The sequence below is a fragment of the Bubalus bubalis genome, chromosome 16, assembly GCF_019923935.1.
Source record: "Bubalus bubalis isolate 160015118507 breed Murrah chromosome 16, NDDB_SH_1, whole genome shotgun sequence".
In the NCBI taxonomy this organism is placed as follows: Eukaryota; Metazoa; Chordata; class Mammalia; order Artiodactyla; family Bovidae; genus Bubalus; species Bubalus bubalis.
In genome coordinates, this window is record NC_059172.1 from 55,208,532 (window position 1) to 55,228,016 (window position 19,485).

At 52.9% G+C, this 19,485-nt stretch overlaps 1 protein-coding gene across 1 annotated transcript in view; it reads left to right on the forward strand.

Annotated features, from left to right (window-relative positions):
• Positions 1-10,065, forward strand: part of NECTIN1 (nectin cell adhesion molecule 1) — a 72,564-nt gene extending 62,499 nt beyond the window's left edge. Inside the window, exon 6 of the mRNA XM_044929614.2 lies at positions 5,767-10,065. Coding sequence (XP_044785549.1) covers positions 5,767-6,311 — 545 coding nt within the window. The 3' untranslated portion in view covers positions 6,312-10,065. The remainder of the gene's footprint in view (positions 1-5,766) is intronic.
• Positions 10,066-19,485: the final 9,420 nt, after the last annotated feature.

Consider the following 19,485-nt stretch of genomic DNA (forward strand, 5'->3'; position numbering starts at 1 on the left):
ATAAGCTGGCTTAGGACCTAGGGCATGCTTGCATGTATGCACTCATGCATGCTAAGTCGCCTCAGTCGTGTCCGACTTTCTGTGACGCGATGGACTGTAGCCCGCCAGGCTCCTCTGTCCATGGAATTCTCCAGGCAAGGAGTAGGACTTAGGGCAGGGGGGATTATATGAAGGCTCTAGAAGGGAAAGAGGCCTACAGACTCACCTCTAAGACATGACTTTGCCTTTGTAGTATTCACTCACTGAATGTTCTTGAACCCTGACCGTGTGCCAAGCAGCCTCTGTGCCTTGGGGTACGTTGGCGAGCCAAAGCTGCCATCCCCATGGAGCTTATGCTTTAGCTTAAGAAGGACTGGCAACAAATAACAGTTAAAATACATTTGAAAAATTATGTGGTCATTTTGAAGGTGATACGGAAAAAAAAAAAAAAAAAAAAGCAGGGTAACGGATTCACAGTGCTAAGGGCAGGCTGTGATTTGCAATGTTAGTCAAGGAAGGTCTCTATGAGAAGATGACCTCGATGAGAGGAGGCAAGGGAGCGAGGCTAGGACTCCTGGGGCAGGAGCCTTCCAGGGTACAGAGCTGCCAGTGCAAAGGCCCTGAGGAAGCTGGGAGCAGAGCGAGCTGGGAGGAAAGCAAGAGATGAAGGCAGAGGCACAGATCATGGAGAGTGTCTTCAGCTCTCAGAGTTCATGGCCTCTCTGTGGCTGCCGTGTTGAGAATAGTCTATAGAGGAAAGGGAATCGGGGAAGCCAGTTAAGCAGCTATTGCAATAATCCGGGTGAAAGATGACAGTGGCTGGGATCAGGGTAGTAGTGATGAAGAAGGTGAGAAGAGGTCAGGTTCGAGATTTACTTTGAATTTGGATTTACAGCTAGTTTGGGACACCAGCTACTCATGAAATGGGTAATACAGTTAACCTTACCAGAACATGATGAGTAGGCCCTCCAAAATTCAATGTAGTCAAGTGAAAAGTAGGAGGGATTTGCTTTTCTTGGGTTTCTGTTTCTACAGAGAGCATAAAAGTAAATACAGTGGAACTAATGTTGTACACGACTGTAACACATTGAATTGTCAGTCCCCAATTATCATGATGCTGCCACCTCCTCCACGCCTTTCCCTGTTACTGCAGAAGAGAATTTTAGCCTCTTGAAAACTGGCAGAAGGACCAGAGCCAATCATGGTAGATCCTAATTTGCATTTATTGCAAGTTGTCCTATCAGGCTTTACTGTAATATGTTGCTGCTGCTGCCAAGTCGCCTCAGTCGTGTCCGACTCTGTGCAACCCCATAGATGGCAGCCCACCAGGCTTCTCCGTCCCTGGGATTCTCCAGGCAAGAACACTGGAGTGGGTTGCCATTTCCTTCTCCAATGCATGAAAGTGAAAAGTGAAAGTGAAGTCACTCAGTCGTGTCCGACTCTTAGCGACCCCATGGACTGCAGCCTACCAGGCTCCTCCGTCCATGGGATTTTCCAGGCAAGAGTACTGGAGTGGGGTGCCATTGCCTTTTCCAAATATGTTAGTATATGATTAATAAAATAGAATGCTGCTACTGCTACTGCTAAGTCGCTTCAGTCGTGTCCAACTCTGTGCAACCCCACAGACGGCAGCCCACCAGGCTCCCGCATCCCTGGGACTCTCCAGGCAAGAACACTGGAGTGGGTTGCCATTTCCTTCTCCAATGCATGAAAGTGAAAAGTGAAAGTGAAGTCTCTCAGTCGTGTCCGACTCTTAGCGACACCATGGACTACAGCCTACCAGGCTCCTCCATCCATGGGATTTTCCAGGCAAGAGTACTGGAGTGGGGTGCCATTGCCTTCTCCGAACAAAATAGAATGAACTATTGTTTATACAAGAATGAGAGCTACAGACCACTGGTACGTAACAATTCTGAAGAAAAAAGAGAAGTGTGAGCTGAAGATGAACAAGCAAAACAAGAGACAGAAGCACTAAAATAGGCAGAAGGGGATGAGGTAGGGCAATTCCTGGCAGGGGAATTAGCAAGAACAAAGATCTGCAGTAAAGAATGAACTTGGACAGCAAGTTGACCAGACCCAAGATGAAGTTTTGAAAACCAGACTGGTGTCCAACAGGCAATGGGGATGTCATTTTGAGTCTTTGAGAAAGGGAGTGATAGTGTCTTCACAGTGAAAATTAGCCTGGTGACTGTGGATGGAGTGACTAAAGCAGGGCAGAGACCAAATGAAGGTGGGAGATTCAGGGATCCACTATAACAGTAAACCATGGTGTCAGGAGAGAAGCTGCTCTGTAGGAAGAGTCAACAAGATTTGATGGCAGATTTTGACCCAAGAGATGAAGAAGGAATAGTCAAAGATCAATGAAATTCCAAGCCAGAAGAGTAGACAAATGGTGGAGGAGTTGTGGTGTTGAATGGAGGGGGTTTGAGGGAAGATGGTGGACACATTGTGGGAGGATGGGGGTGGAGAGGATTCCAAAGGAGGATGTGCTAAACAGAAGAACGTTCAAAGCATGTCCCCAAATACTTGTCCTGTGAATGCTCCTTGAGTCACAAAGGGTGGGGTTTGTGTTCCAATAGGCTAGGAAGCACTGCGTGTTCCTTACAGTTAACAGTGTGCGTGAGAAGATGGGTTCTGATGCTTTGTCTGCAGTACATTTCCCAAAGCATTTGACCCCAGTATTTTTGCCCACCCTCTGAGCCGATGGCTCGAGGTTCCATGGTCACATCTGGGAAACGGTGGTCTGTGAGGCCTTTGGAGTTAAAATCTCAGAGTTGCAGGCAGAGCTAGCTACCCAAGATGGTTTGGAGAGCCAGCAGGATCGAGGTAACTCGTAACCCCGAGGCCAGGTCTTCCCCAAGGACAGAGAGCAGAGGGTAAGGTCCAAGGATGGAGCCCCCAGCCAGGCTCCTGGAGCAGAGAGAAGGCCCCGCAGTGCAGTCTGCACACAGAACTCTCCAAAAAGAAAGCCGAGGGTCAAGGACTCCTTGTATTTTTCGGAAGGAAGAGGAAGCAAGTCAGAAAGGAAGGGTAGGTCTCTCTACCTGATGCCTTCCTTATTCTGCTGGCCTTTCCCAGTCCTCATCATCTTTCAAGGCTTGGCCTCAGTCTTCTCTCCTCCAAAAAAGCCTTTCCAAGCACCAGGCCACAATGCTGTCTTGCCCTGCACTCCTGAAGCTCCTAACCACCAGCACCCTTGATGTCTGCATGCTGGTTTGCCTAAGAGTGTCATTTGGTTCCTCAGCTGGGTCCTGAGTTATTTGTATCCTGTGACTAGTGAAATAAATAGATGGTCGGTACGTGTTTGCTGAGTGGATGGGTGAGTCGGTGGGTGGGTGGAGCGATGATGAGGCAGGTGGCAAGAGGCAAGAGCACGCAGGTATGGGATGAGAACTGAAGAGGGAGCTGGCAGGTTGAAAGTACAGAGGCGGTCAGGTTCCTGCCAGCTGCCTCTTGGGCATTTCTTGTGGCAGCAGCTCCCACCTCACAGGGAGCAGGTGTGCAGCTCTTTTCAAGGCGGTAGACAGATGGGACCTGGTGAACCAGGAGAAGACACTTGAGCTTCAGGGACATTGTTCTGGAAGTGGGCGGAGAGGACAAATATTCCATAAACATTTATTGGGCAGCCATTCGGTGACCCGCACCGAGGACACGGTGACAAGTGGGAAGCTGAGTCTTCAGGGGGTGCGCTTCTCTCTACTAACTTCCCCCTGCGAGAAGCCAGGAGCAGGAGCCTCTGGGTGGCTCTGAAACCATCAAGTGGCATTTCGGGGGCTCTGAAGAGCTCTGGTACCATAGGTCTCAGCGCAGCAAGAAATCGGCAAGAAGCAAAGTGATAGATAAGAAGTGATTTATTAGAATAGGATGCTTGTGAGGCTTATAGGCAGGTGGGCAAGGGGGTGCCACACCCCAAGAACTTACTGGGCTACAGTTTTATAATTTAAAAAAAAAAAAATATGGGAAGGGAGAGAAGACATCTTTGTCATTCTTAAGTAGACATCATGCTTCCATCATCAGCTCCTCCTCCAGGTTGAGCAGGGAAGTTTCCGTGTCCCTACATGGTCAAGCTAGGTCCACAAGTTACTGTTTTTTATGTGTGCAGAGACCATGTCTTGGGGATCATTAATTTACTGAGTTCACTGGTCAGGATGTGGGTCTCCTGTCACCATTGTTTTATTGCCTGGGGGCAGGTCTTGTGCTTCTGTCGCAGGGATTTTTTGCTAAGCAAGCCTGCTTGGTTTTGTGGTTAAGCAAACTTGCTTTCTTGAGTAATCATTAGCTTACAGGGGTCTCCCACATGTTTTCTACTTGGGATCCCCTAGTGGGATTAACTACTTAATCACCCACTTTACTTTGTCTTTACACAAACGGACCCCTTCACTTGGTCCCCGTGTTTTCACTAGCCCTTCTAGCATGAGCTCCTGGACAGCCCTTCATCTTCTCTTCGAGAATCCCTGCCCTGCTCCCGCCACCGCAGACAGCACATCACACACTCACACCCCAGACCAGCTCCACTTCTGGGAGGAGGGACTGGCCAAATAGGAGGAACAGGATTCCCACGGAGTGAGTGATGCTGAATCAGGGAGTGAGCTGGCAGAAACTGATTCCCAGAGGCCAAAACATAGGCCCACATCGACCCTCTCCCTTGGCCCAAAGAGAGGAGGGCTGAGAGCAGCCAAGGTCAGCCGCCCAGGCCTGCCCCAGACCTGCCCACTGGCTCCTCCTGTCCAAGGCCAGCCGTGGTCTCCAGTGCCACCCTGTGGCGGTGCTGGGCACCGCCTCCCTCAGCCTCACCTGGGGACCCCTTCAGCCTCTGGGGCACCCACCCGGCCTTTCCTCCCCACCCACCCTCTTCCTTTCTCGTTTCACTTTTTCTGCCTTCTAGTTTCTCCTCCATCCTTAGCATGCACATATTTGTACACACACGTTCATCACGGCAACACAGGTATGTGGGCTGGTGTGACAGCAAGGGCGTGTGCCCGCACACGTGCTCTCCTGTGTATACTTGTCATCTTTGCTACTCACGTGCTCTCACGCCCCCTTTCTGCATGGTTATGCTGAGTGTCTTCTGCTCGTAGCCCGCGTTGGCTGCACCCCCGGCCCCCACCTTGCCCTGCAGGGCCAGACCGCAGCCAAGAACCACAGCCCAGGTTTCTGGCACACAGAGGGCATCTACAGGGCCAGTACTGGGGCTCCCATCCTCCTCTCTGTACCCTGGGAGCAGACGAAGTCAGGCGTGGGGCACCCAGTCTGCTCCAGGCTCGGCGTGTCAGAAGCCAAGGTGTGGTGCTAGGGCACAGTGAGCAGCAGGTGTCAGGCAGAGGGGCAGTGGTGACCTCCGCACAGGCTTTCCGTGCAAGAGAACCAACAATGTGTCATTGGCTGGTGGCCTCGTAATCCCTGTCTCATCGTATGCCGGATGGAAATGAATAGCATACCACTTTATGGGGTGTCAGGGACACTGAGTGTCATGCAACTGGCATGGACACCAGGTCGTGGCTGGACTGGCTCCACCTTCAAGGAGAAAGTCAGTGTGGAGGCTCTGGGGCCACAGGACTGTCTCTTCCTCTGTCTTCTCCGGCTCCAGCTACCAGCGCGCTTGCTGGTCTCCTGGATTTGGGGCGAGGGGGTTGCCAGGGGCACCTCTAGAACAAGAGCTGGCCTTGGGCTCACTTCCTGCCTTCGCCTCCCCATCTCCCTCTCGTCTTCCTTCCCTGCCACCCCTGCTGACTCAGCCACCGGAGCAGACACTGACACTGTCCCCCTCCTTCTCTTTTCCTCACCCAGAGTTCCCCTACACCCCGTCTCCTCCCGAACACGGGCGGCGCGCGGGGCCAGTGCCCACGGCCATCATTGGGGGCGTGGTGGGGAGCATCCTGCTGGTGCTGATTGTGGTCGGCGGGATCGTGGTGGCCCTGCGCCGGCGCCGGCACACCTTCAAGGGCGACTACAGCACCAAGAAGCATGTGTACGGCAACGGCTACAGCAAGGCGGGCATCCCCCAGCACCACCCGCCCATGGCCCAGAACCTGCAGTACCCGGAGGACTCGGACGACGACAAGAAAGCCGGCCCCCTGGGCGGGAGCAGCTACGAGGAGGAAGAGGACGAGGAGGGTGGAGGGGGCGAGCGCAAGGTGGGCGGCCCCCACTCCAAGTACGACGAGGACGCCAAGCGGCCCTACTTCACGGTGGACGAGGCTGAGGCCCGTCAGGACGGCTACGGGGACCGGACTCTGGGCTACCAGTATGACCCTGAGCAGCTGGACTTGGCCGAGAACATGGTCTCTCAGAACGACGGGTCTTTCATTTCCAAGAAGGAGTGGTACGTGTAGACCCCTGTCCAGAGCCTCCGTCCCAGCCCCCACCCGCACGCCCCCTGCCCGGCCCCACTGCCCACTCCTCCAGGAGCTCGCCAGAGACTCACGCAGCTGCCCGGGGAACCTGGGAGCCCAGGGCACACGACCTGGCTTTGTTTTGATTTCCTCCCTGCCCCTGCCCTGCCCCATGGTGTTGTGTTCACTGTGGCTTCGGTGTTGCTGTACCTTTCCTTCCCAAACCACCCCCTTCCTGCCGCCCTCTGAAGGGAGCCCTGCTCTTGTCTTGTGTACCTGGGCGTCCCTCCAGGGTTTGGGGAGCCAGCCCTCCCCTGCCCCCAACACTGGAATTTGTTCGTGTCCTTCCCTTTGCTGGTGGACAGCTGAAGGGGCTCCAAGAGGAACAGTCCCCTCCCTGGACCCCAGATGCTGCTCGTTTTTCCCTGGGAGAGGGAACCCAGCAACCTCCCCATCCCACCATGAGCTGACACAGTGGAAGTTTGGACCCCTGGTCTAGGCAGCCATGGCATGCAAGAGGTAGGGGGTGGGGACGGCTTTTCCAAAGCACCCAGGGCTGTCTTTGTTCGTTAGGTGAATCAAGTTGAGGTCCCCACCTGGAGTCTTGGGCAGTGTGTTTTCTTGAAGGCTGGTTTTACTTTTTTTTTCCCTCATCAGCCTCCCAAGAGTTAAGTTGGCACAGCTCTGGTGGTTCCTGTTCGCCTGTCTGCACCCCACATAGCAGGACTCCAGGTCACTCTGGCCCACACTTCCCATGCACCTCTACCAACACATACCCACACCTACATACACACACACGTTCGTGTCTACCCCTGTACTCCCCCTGGGGTCACATGCCTTACCCAGGCAGGACACTGCCCAAGGCCCGCCTCTCTGCTCCATCTCACCCCTCCTTCCAGCGGAGGATGGGACAGGGGTCGGGGGCGGCCTTCAGAAGCTTCCAGGGAGAGCTGAGGCAAGCCCCCTAGGTGCCTCCACCCTAGCATCTCAGGCCGGCCCTTAACCACTTCCTACAGCATGGAAGTTTCTTGAGTTTCTCCCTACCTATCAAGTGCTAGCAACTCTTGATTCTCTTGGGGAGTCAGAGCTGGGATCCCAGAAAGGAGTGACCTCAGGGAGTGGAGGAGGATCCATGCAGAGGGCACTGGAGAAGTCAGCAAGCACAGTTGGAGCTCCGCCATCACGGGCTGATGAGACTCTAGAGTGCAGGGAGCTCCTCGCCCACCCAAGAGAAGGACAGCATGAGGGGAGGCGGGGTCAAGAATCCTGAGTCAGCTGTTCCTGCTCACCACCCGCCCCGTCCTGCTCAGTTCTCCCTGGTCATCATTCTGGATGGGGTGGCGGGGGAACCCTGGAGATGCTTTCCCTTTGAGTTGTAGATTCTCTTCTTGAATGGGGCTCTGGGTTCCTGTCAATCACCCAAGACCGATGGTCTTCCCATGGACACCCTGAAGGAAGGCCCCTCCTGGGCCCCCTCTCCATTCCCCTGGCTCAAAGTGCCTCAGTCCCTCCATCTGCTCAGCCCGTCTCCCCCAGCACTCTGGATGGGAGAGACCCTGGGATGGGAGAGGCAGGTTCGTGTCTGCCCGCGAGGATTCTGGTGAACTCAGCCCAGGGTACAGAGGCTCTGTGGGATGGCAAGTGTTGAGGGGAGGGAGGCAGACCACTCTGTGCCCCACGGGCACCAACCTACCCTTGCCATAGGCTTCCCAAGGGAGCCCCCAACCCCCTGTCCTACTCTTCCCCTCCCGGGTGCTGCTATTGAACCCCTAGCCAGCTCCATCTCTGCCCTGGCAACCCTGGACCCACCAGCTGAGTCACCCTTCTCACCCAGCCCCTGCTGCCCTAGCCCTAGCCCAGTCCGCCCAGTAGCCACGTAGCAGAAGTCTGAAGCCATGCCAGCCCTGGGGCGGCGCTCCCCTCTCTTGGCATTGGGGGTACTGGATGGGGTGGAGTTGGGAGAAAATTCTGGGGTCTTTCTAGCCACAGGGCAGAGAGGGTGGAAGAGCTGGGCTGCATTTCCCAGCAGTATCAGTGTCCCCTCACCCCAGGGCAGAGGAGCTTTTCCATGTTACATCACTGCCCCATCCCGCCTCATACCACTCTGGCCCCTCTGCTTCGGCCCCTTGCCCCCTAGCAGGAGGAAATCCCAGGGGCCTGCCAGATAGAGGCATTCTCCACCCCCTTGAAATCACAAGACTGAAAGGACTCCTCTTGTGTCTCCCTTATCCTGCAGTGCCACCCTCTCTTCCTCTTTCTGTGATGGACTTAGGAGGCCCCCAGGCCTAGCCAAAGCACTGAGTCCCCCTTAAGGCAACTCCCAGCCCTCCCCTCCAGCAAAGCACAAATTTGGGGGTCCGTGCCACATGTATGGGCCACGTGGGAGGCTCCAGATTTGCCAGAGGCCCATCAGCAGCGTGCCCAGCCGGAGTGCTGCTACCTGGGGCCAAGAGCGGGCGTGAGGCCGGGGTCAGCACTTGGGCCTGCAGAGATGGGGTTTTGTGTACCCTGCAAGTTTGTGGGGAGATGGCTACTACTGCTGGGCCCACAGGCAGCTGGCATGGGGAGTGGGGGAGGGGGTCTGGCCCAACAGAGACCAGGACGTCTTGCTTCTCCTCCATGCCCCAAGCATGAACTGAGCTTCTGCCTTTTGCTGGAAATGAAATAAACTTGGTCTACACTGTGCCAAGGCCTCCCCACTTGTCATCCTGCCTCTGTGACCCTCACGGTCCTTGCCCGCCGATGCCCTACTCCACCGATACCCCTCCTTTCCTTAAGATTTTGATATTGTTCTAATGTGTAACAACCCTCCGAGTCCCCTTTGATCAGAAGGATCTGAAGAGCAGCAGCACAGAATCGGGGAACGCAGGCACGTGCAGCCACGTCAGGCCCAGTCCATGCGTGCACGAGTTTGCACAGGTGCCCAGCACATACACGGCGCTCACCCCCAGCCCCGCAGACACACCAGGGGGCTGGCCTGGACCTGCTGAAAGCCCTTCAGGAAAAATGGATGTCCCAGCACTCGGGCCATAAGAAAGACTCACCCGGGCCCTGTCTCCCAGGCATGTGCCCCCTGCCCTCCCCCTGCACCCGCCAACCCCTGCCATGTGCCCGAGTCACTGGTGCAATAAATCTTCTGCCATCCTCCCGAGCAGAGGAATTGGGGATCGAGTGAGGTGATGTGGGCAGCTCGCCTGGAAGGAGGGGAGGGCTGCCAGGCCTCCCGGAGGCCACACAGAGACCTCCTAGGCCTGACTGCCCCCAGGAGCCTGCAGGTGGGCCCCCCAGGCCCCAGGCCCACGGGGAGATGTGCCAGGGGTCCCTGGCATAAGGCACTTCCGGGACCTCGCTGCTGCTGCTGCCGCCCCCCAAGTGTGAGGCCAGAGGAGCCCCCATCCCACCGGTGCTGCTGCTCTTTCGACTCCTGCTGTGAGGAATGGGATTCTTGGCCAGGAAAACAAAAGTGGTTTTCTTTTTTTTTTTTTTTTTGTATAAATGGAAAGAAAATCCAGGAGAAGCTGCCCCCCTCCCCTCCCCCCAAAGTGTGATGCGCTACCGTTGCTTCAATTTCTTAGTCACTGTTTTCGTCTTTGGTCCAGGGACCACCCCGCAGATTCTCCTGGTTCTAACCCAGGGGGTGTTTGCATCACCCCCTTTTACTTGTATAGGAAAAAAAAGAAAAAAAATGATGGGTTGAAAAATGTACTGAGAAAAAAAAAAATGTACTTTTTTATAAATAAAGTCTTTAAAACAACTCTGGTTCCCTGGTTGCCTCTCATCACTCAGGAGCTGGGCCCTTCCCCACGGCTGTTGGGGCGGGGCAGGGTACAGCTGGATTGAGGCCGGAGCCCCAGAGCAAGGAAGGAAGACCCCACCCCATGCCCCAGGTCCTGTGGTTCTGGGACAGTGACTCATACCCCGAAGGACCCCCTGCACCAGGCAGAGGAGCCCCTGCCCCTACCCTCTTGCAGGAGCCCCAAAGCAAATGTGCAAGTCCCACCTGGGTCCTCACCACAGCTCACAGGCCGCTGCTGAACCATCTTCCACACAAGGGGGGCAACCGTGGCCCGCACCCTCGGGATGGCTTGGCTGTTCAGGCACAAGCAGTGAGGACCTGCAGGTTGAGATACTGGGGAGACCAATCGTGCAGAGGGAGGGGGCCTGTGCTGGCTGGCTCCCCTGTCCTCCTGCCCCAGAGCTCCCACTCAGGCTCCTTCAACACTCGTCCTCACCCCAGCTCCCCACTGTCCTGCTCCTTCCTTCCAAGCCCCTCCTGTGGCTGTTAGGAGAAACAAAGCAGCAGTGTCACACCTGTCGTGTAAGACAGACCCCCAGGGACAGGACAGAGCCAAGAGCTTTATCCTTTCATCTTTGGGGAGGATCCTGCCGGCTGCATCCCCTGCGAGCTCTCAGAGACCCCATCACACCGCCCACCCCCCCCCCCACCAGGAGGTTGGTTGGAAGAAGGTCTCCTGCTTCCTTGGTTACCTCCCCCTCCCCATCCAGTACCATCTGCTTCCCATCTCCTGGGCTGGAATGCAGGACAAATCGATCCTGGGGTGGGAGTGGCAGGGGCTTCAGTGACTGCCCCCCTGCCAGCCACCCCAGCGGCATCTCCTTTCAGTGAAATCCACACCATACCCCCCCCCTGAGAAAAGCGGGTGGGGACTCTGGAAGCCTACACGGAGGCCCAGCAGCAAGCCCTCCAGCTCCTCTGGGGCAAGACCACGCCCTCCACACCTAGGAATGGGGCTGGAAGAGTTAGAGGCGGGAGTAGGAGAAGCCAGCAGCTGCTGGCAGCTGGCTGGGCCCCTCACTCAAAGGCCAAACCCAGCACCCCAGACTGTGTTTGGATACTGATACTTGAATGAGATGCAAATTGGTCGCTTAAGCGGTCACTTCCTCAGTTTTCCAGGCTGTCCATTTAAGTTAATTTTTAATTTGTGCAGGCAATAAATGCTTAATTACATTATTAATACATTGGAAGAGAGCAATGGACAGGATGTCCTAATTGGCATTTAACTAGAACGTTCCGGAAAATTAGCCAAGACTTTCTCCGGCAGTGGAAGGAGGGCAAGCCGATTAGTCCCAGGCACAACCTCTCCAGGTTGGCGAAGCCAGACCCAAGCCCATCCCCCAGGGTACCAGAAGGCTGGAACATACCTAGCTCTCTAGTCGAGCTAGGCTTTGGAAGAATATCCAGCTAGTTAGGGTACTTCCGCCCAAACCTCAACCCTTGCCCTCATCCCCTACCCCATCCCCACCTTCAGCAGAGCAGAGGCGCAGACCCTGGATGGCTTGGTTACAGGATTCATCTGAGAGGCTAAGGTCCCCCTGAGGTGTGCCCCTCAGTGCCCTACCTCAACTATGGGACTAGAACCTAGACAGCTGGGTGGCCAGAGCTCTTCTCTGGAAATCATGGCAGCCCCTCTCCCATCCTCCTTACCTTACCCTCTGCAGATGGTTAAGGGAAAGAACTTGATGAATTGAAGGATTCATTTACCCTCTCATGAAATCCATTCATTTGGCCACCCTGAGCCAGGCACTGTTCCACACTGTGATAGTCCCACCCAGAATCCCTGTTTTCAAAGACTTCAGATCCTCCAGGGTCTTAAACCCCCAAACAGTGCCATGCTAGCCACGGACTGAAGCAAGGCTATGTGCAAAGTGCCATGGTGGCACTGAACAGGAAAGTCTAATTTTGTCTGGGAAGGTCTGAAAGGCTTGTAGATGAGGTCACATGTCCCCTGGGCCTTGAAGGATGTATAGGAGTTCTCCAGACCAGAGGTATACTAAGAGTATTCCAGGCCAGCTTGGGATTTAGCATCTTATATTCAGTTCAGTTCAGTTCAGTCGCTTTTTCAGTTCAGACTCTTTGAGACCCCATGAATTGCAGCACGCCAGGCCTCCCTGTCCATCACCAACTCCCGGAGTTCACTCAAACTCATGTCCATCGAGTTGGTGATGCCATCCAGCCATCTCATCCTCTGCCGTCCCCTTCTCCTCCTGCCCCCAATCCCTCCCAGCATCAGGGTCTTTTTGAATGAGTCAACTCTTCGCATGAGGTGGCCAAAGTATTGGAGTTTCAGCTTTAGCATCATTCCTTCCAATGAACACCTAGGACTGATCTCCTTTAGAATGGACTGGTTGGATCTCCTTGCAGTCCAAGGGACTCTTAAGAGTCTTCTCCAACACCACAGTTCATAAGCATGAATTCTTCAGCGCTCAGCCTTCTTCACAGTCCAACTCTCACATCCATACATGACCACTGGAAAAACCATAGCCTTGACTAGATGGACCCTTGTTGGCAAAGTAATGTCTCTGCTTTTGAATATGCTATCTAGGTTGGTCATAACTTTCCTTCCAAGGAGTAAGCATCTTTTAATTTCATGGCTGCAATCACCATCTGCAGTGATCTTATATTAATTGTTCTAAAAGAGATCGTTCTAGTTCAGTAAACTCATTTGGCACATGGAGAACTGAAGCCTAGAAAGGAAACTAAAGTTTGGCAACCAGACCGTCAAAAAGCATGTGCTGAACATGCTGAAGGGCAAGACCATGTCCAGTAGGAGCAGAGGAGTCCAGGGGAAGGAGTAGCACCAGGCGCTAGTGGCTCAGTTCCCTGCCGCAGGTGTAGTGTCAACACCCACGGGGCATAAACAGGGCTTTCAGAAGCCACGCTTGGTGTCGAGTGGAGCCGACAAAGCCCAATAGAGCCCATGGGGACGACTTCCTAGAAGAGGCAAAGTGACTCTGGTCCCAATTCTGATGTAGTTTTTTTTTCCGACACCACCAAGCAAGCAACTTGACTCTAACAGAACCTACCCAGAGGCAGTATCAAATCTCACAAGCTGAGGGCTCAGCCTCAGAAGACTTCTCCTGCTTCAGGTGCCAATCACAAGTCCAGATGGTTTCCCTGTGCTTTTGACCTACTGGCTGAGAAATCAGAGGTTCCATGATTCCCTCCCTACCTTTGATTAATTTGCTAGAGCAGCTCATAGAATTTAGGAAACCGGTTTACTCGCTAGATGACTGGTTTAGTGTAAAAGGATCCAAACCAGGAACAGCCAGATGGAAGAGATGCAGTGAGCAAGGTATACAGGAAGGGACATGGGTCCTCCATGCCCTCTCCAGGAAGTACCCTCTCCCTGCACAAAAAGTCCCTCCAAACCTGTCCTTTTACGGTTTTATGGAGGCTTCGTCTCATAGGCATGATCAATTAACTTATTAGCCATTGGTGACTGAACTCAATTTTCAGCCCCTCTCCCCTCCCCAGAGGTCAGGGATGGGGCTGAAAATTCCCAGCCTCTAATCGCGTGGTTGGTTCGCCTGGCAACCAATCCGGATCCTAGGTGCTTTCCCAAAGTCAACTCATTAACACAGACTCAAGTGTGGTTGAAAGGGGTGTCTTAAGAAAATCAAGACACTTTTATCACTCCTATTCCTTAGGAAATTCCAAAAGTTTTAGGATTTGTACCAGGAACAGGATGAAGGTCAAATATATACTCCCTGTTATAAGTTATAATATCGCAGGTGGTGGTTTTGTGGAAAGAGAGGCACACGGGTGGGTGGGAAAGTGGAGGAGAAAAGGGCTCTGGGAAAGCTTGAGGAGAGCGTTTCCAGCCAGACTCCTCAACAACCCCCTCTGCCCTGTCCCCATAGCCAGAGTCTTCTGGGGAGCAGCTCTTGGGCTCCACCTTGGTCCTGGCTTATAGGATCCCCAAACCTTACTTTCTCTGTTGATTGACAGTCCTGATGTCAGACCCTTGGTCAAATCCCACTCCCCCCACCCCCCACCATCAACTCCCAGATGAGAAACTGCAGGCACCAGCCTCTCCCTCCCCTCCTCTCTGCCAGCCACTCCTTCCCCAGCTGGAGGGTGCCCTCCCTTCATTCCCTGGGGCCTCATCTATGCTGGCCCCACTGGCCCTGCTGTATCCAAGCTCCTCTTGAGCTGGGAAACATCTTGGAATGGACTTGCTTGGCTCAGGAATCAGCTCCAGGGCATCATCAACACACATATCACAGGCTCCATTCAGCCAGAGAACTCAACCCTGGACACACAACCCAAATCACCTAGGGATTTTAAATATGAAATATCCAGGCGCCACCCCAGGCCAGTAGGATCAGAGCTCTGGAGTGGGGCCCAGACAGGTACATTTTCAACAAACACCCAGGAGGTCCAATGGACAGCCAGATTCAGAGCCCCTAGTGTAGAGGCAGAGGTCGTCTGAGGTGTCAATCATGAGGAAGAGGCAAATCTTAAAAAACTGGGACTGAAGGGTGGGGAGGTGGGCACGTTGGTGTGTTAAGGCACAGAAGAGTTTGGGTACCAAATATGCTATGTACCATCATCATCCTCATCATCCTCATCCTCATCCTGCCCGAGACGGGATCCAGGTGACAGTGACTGCAATAGAGGCCAGTCCCTGGAGGAAACTGAGGAGCCAGGATGGAGCTGTGCTTGTGATGCTAACAAAGCCGATTTTCCGGTTTTAGAACATTTCTGAGCCCTTGGCCTCTGGGCACCTGTCAGAAAGCAAAGTGGGATCCTGAAAGCCCAGGCCAGCAGTCCTGCAGGTCCATCCCGAATGGAGACCGTGCTCCATAGTGTTACCACCTTACAAGAAGTGAATGAAATTTATGAAGAAAAGTGACAGTCCCCTTAGGGCCCTGTGAACAGATGAGGGAGGGCCCTCCGGGAGAGATGGGAGGGGAGGCGGCACACCTGTATCCCAGGAGCCCTTTCCTCTCTGCCCAAGGCCTGGCTGGAGGACCGGCCCCCTCCAGAGCCTTCTCTGAGCAAGGTGTTCTGTTCCACAAGGAACACAGACCTTGGGGGGATGACTGACTCAGAGACCTCCAGGCTGCAGTGCCCTCAGCCTGAACTCCTCACACACACTGTCCCCTCGTTAGTGGCCAGCTCATCTCCATGGGACCTTCAGCTGCAAGAGAGCCTCCATGGATGAGAAAAGAGTCAGCAAGTGATGGAACCACACCAGCTGCCTCCCCACCAGGCTGCACACCCTTGGGGGCAGGCATCCTGACTTATCCATCCCTAGCACCCATCCCAGGGAGGGCAGAGCAGGTGGTCCATAAACATTCAACAAACTGAACTCATCCAAGTGAGAGTCAAGAGACTGCAGGGGGCGTGGCCCAAACTCTCCAAGGCAAGGCTGTCCCCAAAGCATCCCTGATGCCTCTAAAGATGGGCAGCTCACTACCTCTGGAGCTAAGCCCCACCATCAGAGGGCAACTTCTCTATTCAGATGAAATTTCCCTCCCCTAAGTTTCACCCATTAGTCTAGGTATTTCCCGGAGAAGGTACACAGCCTGGCCTTCCTAGGACAGCCCTTCACTTCTCAGTTGGCTCAGAGGTAAACAACCCACCTGCCGATGCAGGAGACCCGGGTTCAATCCCTGGGTTGGGAAGATCCCCTGGAGGAGGGCATGGCAACCCACTCCAATATTCATGCCAGAGAAATCCCTTGGACAGAGGAATTTGGCGGGCTATAGTCCATGGGGTTGCAAAGATTTGCACACGACTGAGAGACTAACCTCAGATATGCAGATGACACCACCCTTATGGCAGAAAGTGAAGAGGAACTAGAAAGTGAAGAGGAACTAAAAAGCTTCTTGATGAAAGTGAAAGAGGAGAGTGAAAAAGTTAGCTTAAAGCTCAGCATTCAGAAAACGAAGATCATGGCATCTGGTCCCATTACTTCATGGGAAATAGATGGGGAAACAGTGGAAACAGTGTCAGACTTTATTTTTTGGGGCTCCAAAATCACTGCAGATGGTGACTGCAGCCATGAAATTAAAAGACGCTTACTTCTTGGAAGGAAAGTTATGACCAACCTAGATAGCATATTGAAAAGGAGAGACATGACTTTGCCAACAAAGTCCGTCTAGTCAAGGGTATGGTTTTTCCTGTGGTCATGTATGGATGTGAGAGTTGGACTGTGAAGAAGGCTGAGCACTGAAGAATTGATGCTTTTGAACTGTGGTGTTGGAGAAGACTCTGAGAGTCCCTTGGACTATAAGGAGATCCAACCAGTCCATTCTGAAGGAGATCAGCCCTGGGATTTCTTTGGAAGGACTGATGCTAAAGCTGAAACTCCAGTACTTTGGCCACCTCATGCGAAGAGTTGACTCATTGGAAAAGACTCTGATGCTGGGAGGGATTGGGGGCAGGAGGAGAAGGGGACGACAGAGGATGAGATGGCTGGATGGCATCACTGACTCGATGGACGTGAGTCTGAGTGAACTCCGGGAGTTGGTGATGGACAGGGAGGCCTGGCGTGCTGCGATTCATGGGGTCGCAAAGAGTCGGACACGACTGAGCGACTGAACTGAACTGAACTGAGCGACTAAACAACAAGAACTCCTGGCCAAACCTCTTTTTCGTAGGTTTCTTCCTCTGCTCTAGTCATCAGGCCACTTCGCAACACATCTGTTAGGAACCCCGACTCAGGAGTCAGGCAAACCTGGGTTCAAGTCTTGGCTGAGTTGACCAACAACTGTGGGAAAGCATTATCTCAATGCCCAGCACAGAGAAAGTCTCAAACCTGCATCAAAAATGCCTGTGATCTTTGAACTTTGGGTGGTCGTAGCATATCTATCTATAAAAGTTCATTGATTGTAACAAATACACAACTCTGGTGTGGGATTTAGGTAGTAGTGGCTGTGAATATTTGAGGGGCAGGGGGATATATGGGAAGTTTCTGTATCTTTCACTCAATTTTGCCAGAAACCTAAAACTGCTCTAAAAAATAGCCTTAAAAAAAAAAAAATCCCAGCTACTCCAGCTGTTCCTAAAAAAAAAAAAAAAAAAAAAAAAAAAAAACCATTACGGGCTCCCTCCCATTCTGAGGGCCAGGGAATAAATACGGTTTCCTGGAACTGATCTGACCAGCAGGGGATGGGGGTGGAGGAGTAGGGGATTATCTGCATGTCTTCCCTGAACCTGGTCTACTCTCTCTTGCTCTGTGGGCACAGCCAACCCAGCTGACCTCATGGTGGTGGCATGGACCACAGAGGGGCTGCATTCTGGTGGTTAAATCTCTGGATGGATGGTGGGTAGATGGATGAGTAAACCTGTGAGTCTTTTTTGGTGTGCTGCCTCTAAGCAGATCTCTCTCCCCCTGTGCTTGGGCTGTCTATTTTGTTTCCCCTAAATGTGGTGATTTTCATGTATCTCTGCTGTGTTTTATCTTAATGACAGAGGCAGCATTTCAGCCTGTTGTGATCCTTTCAGCTGCTGGTTCTATCATCAGTTTAGTTCGCAGCAGACATTTATTGAAAGCCTGGTGAAAGGAAAGAAGCAGGGCTTTAAGGTCCGCTGACCTCAATTCAATCCCTAGTTCTACCACTCGTGGGCTGTGTGGGCCTTGGGCAAGTTGCTTGCCCTCCCTGGGCTTTATTTCTCAATCCAAGTGAACAGAATTCTGGGATGAATAAAGATAGCTGTATATAGAGAAAGTTCATTGTAAAGTAGATAACAGTGGCACCCACCACAGAGAGCTGCTGTAGGGATTAAAGGAGAATCATCCTTTGGGTTTCCCTGGTGGCTCAGATGGTAAAGTATCTGCCTACAGTGCAGGAGACCCAAGTTTGATCCCTGGATTGGGAAGATCCCCTGGAGAAGGTCATAACAAGTATTCTTGCCTGGATAATCCCATGGACAGAGGAGCCTTGCAGGGGGATCTATGGGGTCACAAAGAGTCAGACACAGCTAAGCAACTAACACTTTCACATCCTTTGTAAAGTACTTAACACAATGCCAGGAACAGAGTGAGTGCTCAGTTAAGCTGCTGCTGCTAAGTCACTTCAGTTGTGTCCGACTCTGTGCAACCCCATAGACGGAAGCCCACCAGGCTCCCCAGTCCCTGGGATCTTCCAGGCAAGAACACTGGAGTGGGTTGCCATTTCCTTCTCCAATGCGTGAAAGTGAAAAATGAAAGTGAAGTCGCTCAGTCGTGTCTGACTCTTAGTGACCCAATGGACTGCAGCCCACCAGGCTCCTCCATCCATGGGATTTTCCAGGCGAAAGTACTGGAGTGGGGTGCCATCGCCTTCTCTGTCAGTTAAGCTAGGATAATATCAACTCTTACTATTATTTTTACCACTGAGCATCTTCCCTAAGCAGCAGCAAACTGCAGCAGGGAAACAGAAACTGTCATGGGAACTTCAGGCATTAGGATTCTCACCAAGTCCAAGGAGAATCCCAGCTATACGCCTTCCTGGCTATGGGGTGACCACCATCCACTGAGTTTCTTCCTCCCTGATTTGCATCATCTGACATGACTAGCCGCTAGCTGGTGGGAGGGGCACAGGCATGGAGGGACTATGATGTGTCTCTCACAACCATGGCCTTGGTGGGGATCCCTGTGCTAAGACGTCTCTTGGTGGTGGGGAACTGGGGCCAGCTGTGGGAACATGAGGCCACATTTTCTCCAGAGCAGGCTCTTTGATCCCTGGGTCAGGAAGACTCCCCTGGAGGAGGACATGGCAACCAACCCACTCCAGTGCTCTTGCCTGGGAAATCCCGTGAACAGAGGAGCCTGGCAGGGTGTAGTCCATGGGGTCGCAAAAGAGCGGGAACAACTTAGTGATTAAACAACAACAACAAATTCTTAGCTTTAAAAAATGTTTATTGAAGATTACAAGCAGTATACTGTCAAATCTTTTTTTTTTTTTTTTAAGCCTGGTCTGAAAGGCACCAGCAAGGTGGTGTCTGGGGTTGAGCCTGGGGTGTGCCCTATTTTATTTGAGCTCTTCATATTATTTTATGTGTTTATTTATTTTTGGACACAAACCCTGCAGTGGAAGCATGGAGTCCTAACCACTGGAATTCCCACCAGGGAGTTCCCAAAGTGTCAAATCTTAAGGGAACAGCTTTATATGTATACATTCATGTCATATATGGGCTTGCCTGGTGGCTCAAAAGGTAAAGCATCCGCCTGCAATGCAGGAGGCCTGGGTTTGATTCCCATGTAGAGAAGATTCCCTGGAGGAGGGCATGGCAACCCACTCCAGTATTCTTGCCTGGAAGAATTTCATGGACAGAGGGGCCTGGCAGGCAGCAGTCCATAGGGTTGCAAGAGACAGACATGACTGAGTGACTAAGCACACATATCATATCTAAACACCCTTGTCATCAGCCCCGGATCAA